The sequence below is a fragment of the Choloepus didactylus genome, chromosome 4 (genome assembly GCF_015220235.1).
Source record: "Choloepus didactylus isolate mChoDid1 chromosome 4, mChoDid1.pri, whole genome shotgun sequence".
NCBI classification, from domain to species: Eukaryota; Metazoa; Chordata; class Mammalia; order Pilosa; family Megalonychidae; genus Choloepus; species Choloepus didactylus.
The window spans coordinates 139,034,497-139,049,696 of NC_051310.1; the positions used below are offsets into that span (position 1 = coordinate 139,034,497).

General features: G+C 46.3%; 2 protein-coding genes across 10 annotated transcripts in view; one reads left to right on the forward strand and one right to left on the reverse strand.

Moving 5' to 3' along the window:
* Positions 1–4,580, forward strand: part of ZNF106 (zinc finger protein 106) — a 95,521-nt gene extending 90,941 nt beyond the window's left edge. For all 7 annotated transcript variants that reach the window (XM_037834196.1, XM_037834200.1, XM_037834201.1 and 4 more), the window contains one exon: positions 754–4,580. In XM_037834196.1, the coding sequence (XP_037690124.1) occupies positions 754–810 (57 nt within the window). In that variant the 3' untranslated portion in view covers positions 811–4,580. The remainder of the gene's footprint in view (positions 1–753) is intronic.
* Positions 4,581–4,907: 327 nt separating this feature from the next.
* The window catches only part of CAPN3 (calpain 3), a 56,038-nt gene continuing 45,745 nt past the window's right edge, over positions 4,908–15,200 (reverse strand). For 2 of the 3 annotated variants that reach the window (XM_037834206.1, XM_037834207.1), the window contains 10 exons: positions 14,943–15,151; positions 14,160–14,196; positions 7,969–8,046; positions 7,496–7,553; positions 7,329–7,393; positions 6,775–6,843; positions 6,606–6,684; positions 6,259–6,375; positions 5,899–5,957; positions 4,908–5,490 (listed from right to left, as the gene is read on the reverse strand). In XM_037834206.1, coding sequence (XP_037690134.1) covers positions 5,464–5,490; positions 5,899–5,957; positions 6,259–6,375; positions 6,606–6,684; positions 6,775–6,843; positions 7,329–7,393; positions 7,496–7,553; positions 7,969–8,046; positions 14,160–14,196; positions 14,943–15,151 — 798 coding nt within the window. In that variant the 3' untranslated portion in view covers positions 4,908–5,463. Of the gene's footprint in view, positions 5,491–5,898; positions 5,958–6,258; positions 6,376–6,605; positions 6,685–6,774; positions 6,844–7,328; positions 7,394–7,495; positions 7,554–7,968; positions 8,047–9,043; positions 9,152–12,121; positions 12,140–14,159; positions 14,197–14,942; positions 15,152–15,200 lie in introns of all 3 variants that reach the window. The other variant, XM_037834208.1, reaches the window with a different exon arrangement.

Here is a 15,200-nt window from a genome sequence, read left to right on the forward strand (position 1 = left end):
CTGTGACCCAAGGGCCAAATCAGCCCTCTGCCTATTTTTGTAAATAAAATTTTATTGAAGCACATCCATATTCATTTGTTTACATGTTGTGCATAGATGCTTTAGAGCTACAGTCACAGAGTTGAGTAGTTGTGGCAGAGACTATATGGCCTGCAAAGCATAAAATATTTTCTATCTGGCCATTGACAGAAAAAATTTGCCAACCCCTGGCTTAGAGAATAATGTGGTAGAATTCCACATAGGCCTGATTCTTGAATACAGCCCAGTTAAGGGAAAAGAGCCTCTAGTTAATAGACATAGTTCTTTTCTTTTCCTTTTTGCAATTCAGCTATCTAAGAATTTTTTTTCCTAAATAAATAAGATAAAATCCAAGAGACTCTCAAACTCTTTTGCCTGAGTAGAATGTTCAGAATTGCAATAGATAAATTCTTTTTATTATTCAGAGATTTGGAGGATAGCTCAACAAGGTTTTGAATGAGTAATCAAGTAGTGTTTGGGTAAAGAGCATAAAGAGAATGTGTTTGAGTATCACATCCAGTATCTCAACTTAGGAGTTTATTATAATACTCTTATGCTAAGATAAGAACTCATCTCTAGATACGTGGTTTCACGTAAGTTAGTAAAGTGCTGATTCATAACTGCTTTTCATATATGCATCCTAAATTAAATATACCGTAGGGCTTTCCTTGGCTTTGACTTTCTCCTGCCTTACTACCGACTTCTCTAATAGACCCTTTTTCCCTTTATCCATAGGATGCTGCAGGACACATTGAAAGACATGCTGAGGATGACAGTAAAATTGATTCCTGAAGCTTTTTGCCTCCCATGTTGGGAAGTCACTAGTTGAACTATTTTCCTATCAGCCCCTCACACCGGCATTCTCTTCTCTTCTCCAGTGAAGCAGGGAAGGTGACTATGCCAGGCTTACTGATCGCATAAGTCTGAGCAGCTCTATGGGATGATAGGATACACTTTAAGTTCTTGCTGGAGGTTTGTCAGATTTAAACAGATTTTAAGGAACCATTCTCCTCTGGGGCAGTACAGTATAGCATGTAGTGATGCATGCTACTTGTGTTCTCCAGATGTTATTAAAGATACAGATCTTAATTGGTTACTCAGTTTGACCCTAATCAGACATATATTTTTTATTGAATTTCAGTTTGTGATTTTTGGTTTATGTTCTTATGATGGTTTAAACCTGCAGTCAGGCTTTTAAGTACAAGTTTATTCAAATGCTAGATTTTTCGGGATCAGTTTTAATTTCTCCAATTGTAATAATTGGGTAGTTAAATTGGAAGCAGATAGTTCCCTTTCTTAACAATTATGTGCAATGTGTTTCAATGTTCTCTTGCTTTGTAGATGGACAGAGCTGGCTTTAAATGCTAATAAAGGACACACAGTAGTTTTTAGTAGCTAGAGTAGCTGCTCTGTTGACTGTCTTTCAGGTATTCAGAAGGCAGATCACATAATGACAAGTCCTTGTAGACAGCACTTCTAGTCAACCTCTGTGCAAGTCTTGATAAGAGTGCTTAGTGCAGTTAGCGCACAGATTAATGCCTAGCTTTCAAATTGGCTATTACCTGGGCTCTCTCACTGCTGCAGGTAACTGGAGGTGCAGCCTTTATCTCCTTTTCCAGTTTCTGACTCTCCCAAGTCTGCTAAGGGTTTGAAACCTTTTGGTTTGCTCCACTGCCAACCCTTATCTCTCCCACTGTCTTGCTGGACTTAGACTGATGACAGCCATCAAGTACTCTCTCTGAGCTCCCAGGATGCTTTCCACCCACCTGTGGGCTGAGATGGGGAAGTTTGGATAAAGCATCTGCATACTACTATAGTAGACTTATTAGAGACTTATTTCTGGAAACTAGTGTCTTTGTCTTCCCCTCCCAGCTTTCTGGTAAAGATATCTACCTGTCCACCAAGAGCAGCCAAATTAGCAAAGCCTTAGTGGAACTGCTTTCTTTTGGGATTTTTTTCTCTGGACTCTTATCAGTAAGATACGGAGTGTTGCTTTCCTACCTTTTGTTTCTGGATCTTCAAAACTCAGAACAGATTGTTTAGAGAGATAGAAAGGAAGAAGGGAGAAGAGCCCAGTGCCACATAGCAAGCCTCTCATTTTCTAGGATTGCAGAGCATTCAGGTTCATCCCTTCCCTATTAGTGCACATACATCTATTCACATGTTTTTTCTCAGACTCTAGGGCAGGGAAGGTGGCTTCACTGGGGTTCATTGATAGGCTTCAAGAGGGTCGGTGAACCCCCTGAAATTGTATGCAAAACTAAGTATGTGTTCTTTTTCAGGAGAGACTCCAGTGATTCTTACTGGATCCAAAAAACTTTAAAACTTCATCTAATAGGGATAATGAATCTCCCCACAAACTATTTACTTTGTCCTTGTGAATGGGAAACTCTTTTGTTAAACACACTGTTGAGATTTGCATGATGCTTGAGAGAGAACAGAGAATTTCTACTGCATAAACTTTTGCTGTTTCTTTATGAGATTAAGAAGCTTTTCCCACCTCCCACCTTACTTCCTGTGAGGTCACAGAGAAGGCAAACTGTTCTCTGCATTGGGGAATGGTGATTTCCCAGGAAAGTACAGTTGGATGTAATGGCAAACCTGACATTTTTCTCTGGGCCATAGTGAAGCCTTGTTTCTATATTGGGCAGTGTGCTAAGAGTCCTTGAATGCTCCGTTACATAGGTGTCCTTCTGTCCCGAATGAGGACATGTCAGAAAAGATGAGAATGATGGCACCTTCATACAACAGGAAAGGAGTATGTGAGGTGTTGAGCAATTGTTGGGGAAATTTGAGCGATTTGACAGACTGATAGAATCAGTAAGAGCTATGATGGAGGTTTGAGTTTGGGAGAATCGAGTGCAATGTATCTGCCCTTCTGTGTGCATGTACAAATGTTCCTTTGTATGTATGCATATACATGGGCACCTATACTTGTAATATTATCCCACATTTCATGAAAAAAATTTTGAAGTAGTGGCAGTAATGTCTTTCAAGAACCCCTAAAATTTTCACACCAGGTTCATGTGTTATCCAAAATACACTTTTTCAGCCCTCTGTTTACAAAGGCACCATAAGCAACTTGGCTGCTTATGGTTGTGTATTATTGCTTTTAAGCATCTTAAAAGTTATGCTTTTCACAATGTTTCGATGATTCTAGCCCTCTGTTTCCCCTCAGAGAAGTGCCGTGGCTCAGGGATTTGTGTTGATTCTGGTATTTAATATCTTAAGGAAAGAAGGAAACAGTTAACTGACCTGACAGAAACCAACTCATTTCTTATAAGTAGTCAGAGACCAGTTTTAGAATGTTATTTTTAATTGCCTGTGCCTACTTCTAAAGGCTGGAAGCCAAGAAAACAGAGCATAAATCCTTTGGTGTACATCTGCTACTGTTTTAATGGCAGTTTGTTCTGATGGAATACCAGTCACTTTAAGTTTTTATACTAAATTTCAGGTTCAAAAATATATTTTGGCATACTTCTCTACTCAGTTATAAAGCAGTTAAACACAACGAAAGCAAAACTCTAATTAAGAGCAAAGAGTTATCTCAACCTTATGTTACTTGAATTTGAGGGAAAATCATTACTGCTACACTCCTGCTTTTTTGGGGAAATTTTTTTTCTCCCTCAGAAGAGTTAGCAGTTGAGTGTTTAGCTCCTGACTTACCTATAATTTATGAGCAATACTATTGCTATATAAGCAATTGTTTGCCTAATAAAGGTGTGTTTTGTTTTGTTTTGTTTTGTAGATTATTCAGTGGACAATTTTAGTGACTAGGCGTGTGGTTGATTTGATGGGACTAGGTGTACACTTAGTGGAATGGTATGGTGTATTGTGTAGAAGGGAAGTCAGTGGAGGGGAGATTGAAGTATATTGTTAGGTGGGATTTGAACAGTATGCACCCTCTGGCTTGCTCAGATAACTGCCATTTAAATACACTTACTCATAAATTTTGTTCCCATTCCCTAGAGCTGTTAAAAGGCCATGCCTGACAGAGTTATAAAATAGTGGTTTTATCTCTGTCCCAAATCATCAGGTTCCATGAGTTTTAAGAGAAGCTGGCCAACAGATAGAATAGAAGCTGTGGTGGAGGTGATTTGGGCTACACTGAGTTCCTTACACAAATGAATGCGAGTTCCTCATGTAAACCAAACTTACTACTAATTGCATAATACCCTTTAACACCATTTCCAACCCCCAAATATATGGCCCTGTTGGGTCACATGTTAACTAAAATTCCCTAGATATGCTCTAAATTCAAGGTAGTAGTCCAAGTGAATTGGGGGAAAACTGTTGGAGGAAGGGCTATTGAAGATCTTTCTCCTGATAAAGCGAAATACATGCCCTAGAGCTGCTCCAGCACCCTTGGTTTCTGATTTTTCTTTAAATATTAAATATGGATTTAAAGAATAAAATCGGATGACATGACTGCAAAAATGTTTGTAAGCAGATAGCTTAGCCTTCTTACATTTTGGTATAAAGCTGTGAACTTCATAACTTTGTAAAGCAAGAAATAAAGCAAATACAAGAGGAAAATAAATTAAAATACTTTTACTAATTGACTGTTAACTTTTGTTATCCTGTCTGTATATTCATAGCCAACCCTTTCTTTTCCGTGTTGCTATAGAGAGCCAGGAAGGAAACTGGTGGGGAAATGCAGGATGGTTTACAGATAATGCCACAGACCATGGTCCAGATAAATATGGCAAACAGCTATATTCAAGGACTTGTCCAAGGTCATACAAAAGGTAAGTTAGTTTAATGCAAGAAGTAGGATTGAAAACTATATCTCTGCTCCATTGCACTCAGTTATCTGACACCCACCTCACCCCCCATTCAGCTCTGCTGTGGCTGATAGCTATATGGGAGAAAACAAAACATGATGGAACTAGCCATACACATTCCTTTATTAATTGAGATCAACTTTTTTTCAGAATGCAGCCAAACTTATAAGTTAGACAACCCAAAGTATCCAGTCCTGTTCCACTGAGCTAGTTTACCTCAGAGCAGGCCCATCCGGAAACAATGAGCCAGAACCGGGAGCTAGTTTGGCTACTATCCCATGGGCGGGAGAGCATAAAGGTGACAGAGGCCTCCAGCCCAAGGAATGCACACAGCCGAAGGCAAGCTAAGGAGAGAGGTCAAAACTCATGCATTTGCTTCGGAGCTGAGTCAACTCAGATTCAGAGTAAACCTCTCAGCCGAGCTACAACTAGCTGAGACAGATAGAAGCACTTGCCTCCACGTGACAGAGGGACAAAGTTGTTCTTCCTACCTCTTCTTTAACTAAAGGGTCAGGCTAGGCCTGAAAGTTCAACAGATGCTCTGAGGCCAAGTGGGGAGTGAAGTGGAGGAGGAACAAGGAACAAGGAGGGCTGTTGGGGATTCAGCTTCAGAGTCCTTTGTGGTATATGACTCTAGTGGTATTGGTGAGGCCGGCCTGTTTCAGGCATACATGGTGAGCTGCAGCCACTGAAAAAGGAAGTTCCAAGATGAGAATGAAAACAAAAAAGAGACCCCATCCCTACGGATCGTACAGGGTAGTGGGGAAAGGAACGGCTCCAGCATGCCAGACAATGGGGAAATTTGCTAAGAAGCAGTGGTTTTCTGCATCCTCTCCCCGTTCTCTCCTAGGGAGGTATGTTTTCCAGCCTAAAGCATTTTTGGGAATTGAAGCCTTTGGAGCCTTTCCTCAGGACATGTTCCATGGGAACCCACACTTCCCACTGGGCTTGCCTTCTTGATGTTCCTTCCCTATCCACCTCCCTCCCACACCACCATTTGGAAGTGAGGAGCCTATGGTGGGTACAGGCTGTCTCACTGACCTCCACCTTGAATTTTAAAGTGCAGGGGGAGTAGGCTGCCTCTATTATGCTTTACCTCTAGAACGTTGAGTTTGATGATACCATCTCCATCCTTGTCAAATGCATGGAAGGCCCCTGTAGGAACGAATGCACAGACCAGAGACCAGTTAAAGGCTCATCTGCCTCCACTACCATAACTTTTCTTTAAAGGATCATATGTTAAGTGCTGTCCCTTTAGCATGAGTATCTACCCGGCAGAGTGCCACCAGTAACCCTGTCTTTGACAACCCATTCTGAGCCTAAAGAGGGCCTTCGCCTTTGTGGATTTGGGGTGGAATAGATTGGAAGATCTGAGCTTCCTACTGCCACCGCTGTCCCTGTGTGAGAGGGGGCTGAAAGGGTGCAAAAGAGTAGACGGGCCCGCTCCCGCACTTACTGAACATGCCCTCCAGCCTGACAAAGCAGCAGATGAAACTGTCGAAGTCAATGTTCATGTATTTGTCTGCATACCGCATGGTAATGATGTCGTAGAGCTGGATGTTGAGGTGGAATCCTGTGGAGGGGAGCAGGTAAGAGGAGGAGGTGGAGCTGGACCAGCATTCGATTTTCCCTGCCTCTTGGGTCCCTGCCCTCGTTCTTTTTCTACTCTGTGGCCTGGGAAAGGAAAATGAGAAACCTCTTCCTCCTTTCTCTAGTAGGGCCCTGGTAGCCTTGTCCCCCCTCTCATTCCTGCTTCCTCCAGCTTCAGGCCACGTCCCTGTCACCCCCTCTCAGTCCCAGCACCTGCATCATTGACTGCATTTCGCATTTCATAGCTGTTGATGGTGCCAGAGTGGTCAGCGTCGTAGTGTTTGAAAATTTTCTGGTGGTAGAAAATTTGAGGACAAATGTCACACACTAAACCCCTGAATCAACCCCTTCTACCCACCCACCCTTCATTCTCTCTTCCCACCTGCCAGGCCTTAATCTTCTCCCAGAGGTGATGGAACTCTTGCAGGTTCAGTCTCCCAGAGCCATCTGTCTGGAGGAGGCAGGTCAGGGCTACAGGGCACATTGCAAAATCCCCCAGGGTCGGGGGTAGGAGAGGTGTCGAGGGGACGCTGCAGGGATGGTGACCCCAGGAAGTCTCTGCCCAGGCTATCCTACCCGCTGCTCTGTCCTGGTATTTAACCCTCACCTCCATTACTCCACCAGTCAAAGTTAGTGTCTACTCTATAACCCAGGGAGCCTGTCTCCCAAGGACCACCTTCATTTGGGCTGGACTCCAGGCCTGAGGTTAAATGCAGGGGCTTGGGACTGGTTACCATTGGACGTCCTTCCCAACTTCCTCCTCCAGCAATCCCTTTTGGACCAGTATTTAGGAGGATCTGACTCAGGACCAACTTAAATTTTCCCTTGAGCACAAATTTGGGCCCCTCTGCCTGACTGGACTCATCATTGTTGCCCCGGCCCCTGCTGCACAGGGACTGGTGACTGAGGGCTGGGAAGGGGTAGCAGGAAGGATACATCCATGAGAGCGATCATGCTACGGCAGGACTCCAGCGTGAACCCTTGTGTCTTCAGGTCCTTATCTGGGGGATGTGGAGGAGAGTGAGAAGCTACTTCTAGATAACTGAATCACCATCCCCCTGTGCCCACACCCCCACCCTCCGCATACAGTTAGAGCCACTCACGTTTGTTCACAACTGTGTTAAGGACGTTCTTGAGCTCATCTGCACTGATCTCCATGTCCTGGGGAGGAAGGGAGAAGAGAGCCATGGTTCAAGAGCACAGCAGCTGATGGAGCGGAGGCTTTGCGAAACAAATCCCAGCTGTCTGTGCTTGTAAAAACCCTCCCAGTGCTATTCTGTCATGGAGAAGCTGGGGCTTTTTGGAGGAAGATGGGGCATCTGATACTGTGGCCTCAGCTGTCCAGACTACAGTGGGCCAGCTCAGAGCAAAAAATGACTCTGAGCCACCCAGTGGATTTGTCGGTCCAAAATTCAAGGACTTTATTTATGGATTTCTGTACACGCATACATCTCATGGTTCCACCAGAAGCCAAAGGTGACATCTTTTGAACAATAATGAGATAGCTGGTAACTTGAGCAGTTAATCAAGGTGGGAGCTAAGCACCTGTGGGAGCTTTGGGGTTGGCTGTACTCACATCGCCTGCTATCTGCTTGAAAATGTTCCGGAATTGTTGCTGTTCCTCACTTTCCTGGTCAGTGTTGCTGGGCTGCGGCTGTGGAAATACAAAGGATGGTTGGTTCTCAGGAAACAGGGAGATGGAAGGACCCGTGAGGAAAGTTCCTTCTGTGCTGAAGGAGCTAGAGTGCCTAAAACAGCCCTGGGTGGCAGTAGGAGCCAGGTGCAGGGGCAATACTCTCCTTCCTTCTTAGGCAAAACTGGTGAACCGGAAAAGGCCCCAGTGGCTCCTCACTCCAAACCACTCCAGGCCCAGACACCCCAACAAAGGAGACATTAGCCATGCAGACATGTGGACAGTGCCCTTGATCCCTTTTCATGCCCCGCAACTGCCACCCCTGCCAGATCCCTCTCTGTTTGAAGCTTGACCCTCCCAACCAAACAAGCCTGAGTTCAACGAGGATCAGACTTCTGATTCCTCCAGCTGCCCCCATCACCAAGGCCAAGTCTTCAGAGCACTCCCCCCCTCCACTGCATGGGACACTCCAAGTAGAGGAGATGGCCCTGGACTTGTCTGGGGACTTTTACTGCTTAGCCTCACCCCCACTACGCTTTATACCACCAGCTCTCCCCACTCCAATCTAACACCCTCCCCTGAGCTCTGGAAGACCCCATATCTGATGTCAGCCTCCCCTTTTCTGCTACTATTCTTTGTCCCCTGATATCCCCACCCCCACCCCATTACCACAAGCTTGAGGACATCAAGAAGCAGGGGGTGTGTACAGGGTCAAGCTGGTTCTGTCCAGGCCCTGCCTTCCTGTCTCATTTTCCTGGCTGGACAAGCACCACTAGGAAGGCTAAGCCTGTCATTCCCCGTCCCAGGGCTGGTTTGGTGTGACAGCAGACTCCACCAAGCAACATCCCAAATTTTAGAGGAACTTGCTGAAAGGAAAAGTCAGTGGGACAAATCGAAACCTCTAGATGTTTAAGAGCCATCCCACCCTTGGGACTCCTCTATCCTGCATGCACCCCAAGAACATAGGAGGACCCCTATTGCATGCTAGCCACCCCATTCACCCACATGCTTCAGAAACCTGTGGGGATTTTTCTTGTTTATCAGGGCTTGTTATGTCTTTGCCCTCCTCCTGGTCCACACCCAGCTCCTTGTTGCTGTTTGCTCTGTCCGAAACGAAGATGATAGGCTGGAAAGAAGGGGGAAAGTGGAGAGGAGACAGGAAGGAGGCAAGGATTACAGGCTGGGGGGTGGGGTACATTGAGGCAACCTGTGTCCTGGAGCCGCTCTGCCCAGTGAAAGAGGAAAAGAGCAGAGCCAGGAACTCCTGTTCCATCTTCAGTTTCCACCTCCCACTAACAAGCTATTTGACTTGGGGAGAGATGTTAAGACTCTCTGAACCTCAGTTCCTTATCTTTTAATATCCACTCCATCTTTCCTCAAGGTACAGTTATTACTGTACCTTGGTTATACAAGGTAGTAGATGTAAAAATGCTAGGAATGCTAAAAAGCAGCATGATCTAGTATGGTAGTTTTCAAAGATTTTGTAGACCTCCCCCCCTCCTCATGGAAACTGTCAAATTTCACCAGAAGTGCAATGTATATAAAGCCATTAAAAGCAGATCTTCTTTGATGAGGAGAGCAGAGCTTTTTCCCCTCCAGATCCCCACATCATAATGGCAGCTACTGAGACACCTCCAAGGACACTCTAGGACTCTGCAAAGTACAGTTTCAAAAAAGACTTAGTGGAATTGTCATTTGGTGAAGCTAGAATCTCAGCCCTGCCCCTCATGTGGAAAAAATAGCACTTCTGCCCTCAGTATATTCATCCATTTAACGGGGATGACAAAATCTGCTTTGCCTTCCTCAGAGAGCTCTTGTGAGCCGAGGGGAGTGGGAGTCAAGTGAGATACTGAATGTAAAATTGTACTGCAAAATCATTTAAGGTGCTACACAAATATTAGGGATATTTTCATGACAAGCTCTTGCAAGTAAAGAGGATGGGAAAAGGGATGGAGAATGGCTGGGTGCCATGCCAGTACTGTTGGTGCTATACAGCCTGCAGGCAAAGCCAGAGGAAGGCTAAGGTGTAGGGGTTGGGGACTGCAGTGCAGAAAGCAGTGGAGCAATCAGTCTCTCAGAGCAGAAAGGGAACCTGCCAGATCTCTGATCCCCATTTGCCTTTCCCGTCTGTTCCTCAGGGCAGCTTGAATAGGCAGACTAGTGGAAACTGCTCCCCTAGGTGGGGCCACATGTGCCCTGGCTTGTTCTGCCTTCCAAGCAAAGGGTATTTTCAAGGAACTGATGCTTGTGGAGATCCTCGGGTAAGTGAGGGATGTGCGTCACTGGACATGGTGTGGCCACGGGGCACCCCTGCCAGGCCCACATCTCCAGGCCCAAGAGTGGGTCTGGACAACACAGTTCTTAGAGTCTAAGGGGCCTGTGCCAGAGAAGTGAGGGCAAGAAACGCAGGTCTTGGAGTAGCAGATATGCTTCCCAGTTCCACTTTTGCCACTGTGTGTCCTTAGGCAAGTCACTCCAGTTCTCTGAACCTCACCCGTAAAAATGGGAATAATAACAGCACCCAACCTTGTAGATATTGTTGTAACTGAGAAAAATGTATTTTTCACTCTTAGCACAGTATTCAACATGTGGTAGGTGCTAGTGAGTGTCAGCTATATTCAGGACCAGCACCAATACTTGGAGGACCCCTACAATGGATTTTTCCAGGCACTGACTATCATAAACACCAAAACCAAGCCTTGTTTGATGATCTGTGGCTACTGCCCCATGGGCTCGAGGGTGCCCGAGTCAGTTATTTCTGGATGGCACTCTGGGATGTCCAACCAAAATTCTTAAGGAGGTACCCATTATTGTACCCTGACTTCCCTGAAGACCATGAAGAAGTTATGGGGTAAATGGAGTAAGGATGGGGGTAATCTTGGGTTCCAAAACCATACAAAGGAAACAGTGACCCTGGTCCCAGATGAAAGCTTTGCTCTGAGCCTCTGAGATGGCCTTAGCACACCTGGTCACCTGTAGGGCTGGTGTCTTTGCAGCAGTGTGTGTGTCATCAGGACACCCAGGAGGGGTTATTAGAGGCCCAGGTGAATTAGTGGAGGAGGGAAGTACCCACCACCCCATAAGGGGAAGCCATGAGGTAGCTCTCCTTCTTCTCCCGTAAAACAGTCAAATTTAGCAGCTCCTCTGGGGCTGTGCAGGTGAAAGTTCTCTTTTCCCTTTTGCCCTTGAAAGTGGAGCCACCGTCTGGACACATGCAGCAAGCAGAGGCCATCAGGCTGCCAACATGCTGTACCAGGGCCCATGAATTAGGAAGGGACTTAGTAGCTTGGTTCAGGGTGAGAGGTCATTGTCCTAAGATGGAATTTGCAACAAGCTTCACCTGGAACAAGGACCCTGGCAGCAGTGACTTAGCCCCCCGGGTATCCTCCACCACCCCTTCCCTAGAAGGCTGAGAAAAGAGTACAAGTGGGAGCAGGCAGGGAAAAGAGAGGAGGGAGAAGGAGAAGATGTCCTGTCTACAGAGCCCCCACCCCCACCACCCACCACCCCCTTGACCTCCCGTCTCCCCAGCTTTTGCTCTCCCTGAAAGCCCTCATGTGACTATCTCACTGTGCTCTAGGGAATAAAACCAATTGCCATTCCCCCCAAGAATCAAGCCTTACTTAGCCAGACCCCCAAAAAAGAAAGGGGCTCCCTTTTGGTTTTTGCAGGTGCCCCGAGTCAGGCCTGTTTTCTCTGGTTGACCATCCTCTCCCTCCCTCATATCAGAGGCCCTCAGGAACAGACCCTGGAGGCACGCCACCTGGCTCCAAGTCTTGACGCTGCCACTTACTGGCTGTGTGGCCTTGGGCAAGTTAGGCAACCTCTCTGTACCTGTTTCTTCCTCTGAAAATGGGGAGAATAAAAGTACCAGTCTCATAGGCTTGTGAGGATTGAGTTTATCCATGTAAAGCACTGAGATGAGTACCTGACATATAGCTTTCACTAAAAGTATGAGCTATTATTACACATCCAAAGCTGCCACAGGGGCTTAGGGAAGGAGGAGGAGAAAGGCAAGTCCAGTGATGCATGCACACACACACACACACACACACACACACACAGGCTCCCCACCTACTCACCCTGTTACACCCACCTTGTTTTTTTTCTTTTTCTACCCAAGGAAAGGAAACAGGTAAATGCAGAATAAGTGAAAAGCAAGTTCCCAGAAACCTGGGTTTCCCTGTGATCTAGTCCTCAGCATGGGGGGAGGTTCCCAGATCCAGAAATTTGGATCATATGGAGCCAAAAAGCATGCTGGCACGTAGGTGAGGGGAGGAACTCTTCCTTCTCCCTGCTCCAGGTCCTGAGAGGGGCTGAGGCTACAGCAGTATTTTTATAGTCTACTCTGTTATCCGACATGACCAAGGTAAGGGCTCTTCCGGCTAATTTTTGTTTTTTAATGAAGTTGGTTACTAATACACCAAAAAAGTGGCTCACCCAAACCCAATCTAAAAATGAGTTTGTTTGACTAATACAGTCTTTTTAATTTTTTTTGAACAAACATTGAATGTAAGGAGATTTAATATGGAAATCCAGGTTTGGGGCTTCTTTTATGACATTAGAAGAGCTGGCTGGCTACCCTGGGCCTGTACTCAATCCCCCATGGCAACGATCAGCTGGGGCTGAGAGCAGCTGCCCTCTTTGCAGCCTCCACGTTGCCACAGTGGCCATCGCCCCTGTCAGTCATCCCTTCAACCCTGAAGCTTAGTGGCAGCTGAGAACTGAAGACAAGTGTAGCAGTGTGGGGACACCGAAAACCATATGCCTGCCTGCTCTACTCAGGTAGGTGACATTCCAGCTCCCATAAGCTTTCTTTTCTTTTTCTTTTGAAACAATTTCAAACTTACAGGAAAGTTGCAAAAACGGTTCAGAAACAATACATAGGACCCCAACATACCCCCACCCAGATACTCAGATTTACCAGCTATCAGCATTTTGTCTCATTTGTTACATCATTCTCTCTTGATTTGTTTCATCTATCTATCTCAATCCATCTATCCATCCATCTATCCATCTGATCTATTTTCTAAATATTTGAGGGAGGACACATATATCATATACTTATCACTTAACACTTCCAGCTATGTTTCCTGAAAACAAGGACACATAAGCTTTTGAGTTTGCAACACCTGATAAATACTCTACACTGATGACCAATGTTCAAAAGATAAAAATAGAACCAGCATCTGTGATGATTCAGAAGGCGCTGGGAGATCCGGCACCGGCACAGCCCAGGGTCATGATCATGAGTGTCTCTACCAGGAAGACAGTTCAGCAGGGCCCGGAGTCACAGCCAGAGAGCACAAGGCACTGTTTGCTCACTAGAACCCAAAGCCCCAAGGCGGTCACAAGACTCCTCAACACAGAGAGACCCACCACACACCAACTCTGTTCTCCTCTTTTCGGGCGTCACACCTGAGGACAGGCCTCAGCATGGGGTGGGGGATAAAACCTGCATTGGGGGTCAGAGGGTCTGGATGAGTCCCTGCCCTGCCACTTGCTAGCTCTGTGAACTTGAGCAACTCATTTAACCCCCCTTGAGCCTCTGCTTCCTTCCCTGAAAACCGTATCTACTTCTCAGAAACCTTGCAAGGACCAAATAAGATAACGTGTGAAAAGTGCTTGTCAGATGAAAATCATGTGAGTAATAGCCACCATTTGAGTGTCTCTGCTGTGCCAGATGCTTCAAATACATGATCTCATTTGTTAAACCCTCTCCAAAGCCTGGGTGGAGGATCCAGGTTTTGACACTGACTCCAGAGTGGGTGTACCTTCTTTTCTCTGTGCGAGATTGTGCCTCATAATCCACTGTCGGGGTCTGTTCTTGTTGTCATTCATTCTTCCTGTGGCCTTGTTCCCTCCCTCTAATTCAAACTGCTTCTCCCTTCAAAGATCCCCTTCTTGTCTTCCCAGCTGTAAAAGTGACTAAATGTACCCGGGACCAAAAGGCCTGTTACTTCTGGCCATGCCAAACGGAAGCTGCAGTGACAGGGAATAATTGTTCTGCATATTCCAGACCCCCATCTCCCTCTGCCAATACCTACTGTCCCCTCCACCCCCTGCCTGCCCCTGCCTGGGTTGGGGAAGGCGACCCTCTGGACCGTCTCACACGTAAGAGCTACATCACTCACCAGTGGCCGATCCACGGAGATCGTATTTTCAACCTTCCTGTGGGCAACACAAACATGCAGGGGGCTCAGTGTTACCAGGAGCAAGTAGGGTTCACAAAGGATTTGCTTGAGTCACTTGACTTCTTGGTGGCCAAGTCAGGACTGACCTCAAGAAAGGATTCTCCTGGTGGAACCAGTCCCAAGTAGGCCAAACCCAGGCACACAGGTTTCTTGTTGGCTTTGCCCAGAGCTCCCCAAAGGCATGACCCAGTGACCTACCCACAGACTTTTGTGCTTCTTCCAGGGACAGAGATCAGAGGTCAGAGATCAGAGGGATTCCAAGAGGGCAGGATGTGGCCTTATTGGCCTTCCCTAGCCCCCTACCCAAAATTTCAATCCGCCCCCAACCCCAACCAACACTTATGATCTTCCATCCCTATTTTATTTTTCTTCTTTATCACTCACCTAAGACACTTTTTTCCCCTAAAAATTGTCTCTCACTAGAATATTAAGCTCCATGAGAGCAGAACTTTTTTTCTTTTCGGTTCCCTATTCTATCCCCATTGCCTATAATTGTACCTGGAACATACTAAGTGCTCAATAAATATTTGTGGAATGAATGAATGAATGAATGAATGAAGGTGATATGGCCAGTGGCTCAGGAATGGAGGGAAAAGGTGCAGCCTGGTCAACATATCCTAGAATTCCTGGAGGAGACTGGTTCAGCTGCCTCACGTGTCCAACCTCTGAAATAGGCCATATGGGCTTTTAGGGACAGGCAGGGAAAGCTGGGCTGGGACTCACTCAGAGAGATTCCTCTTTTCAGAGAAGACCCGGAGGATGAACTCCCCCTCCTGGTGGGGCTCATAGGTGGAGGGCACGATGACGTACTCGCTGGGAGGCAGGCGGAAGCGCTCAGACACTTCCCGCATGTTGATATAGGTTTTGCTCCTGGCCTTGGAGGCATTGTACAGGAAGAAGTCCTTCTGCAGGTGCTGCTTGTTCCCGTGCATCTGTGGGAGAGAAGAACCCATGGGGTCCTGCTCACAGTCCCCAGATTCC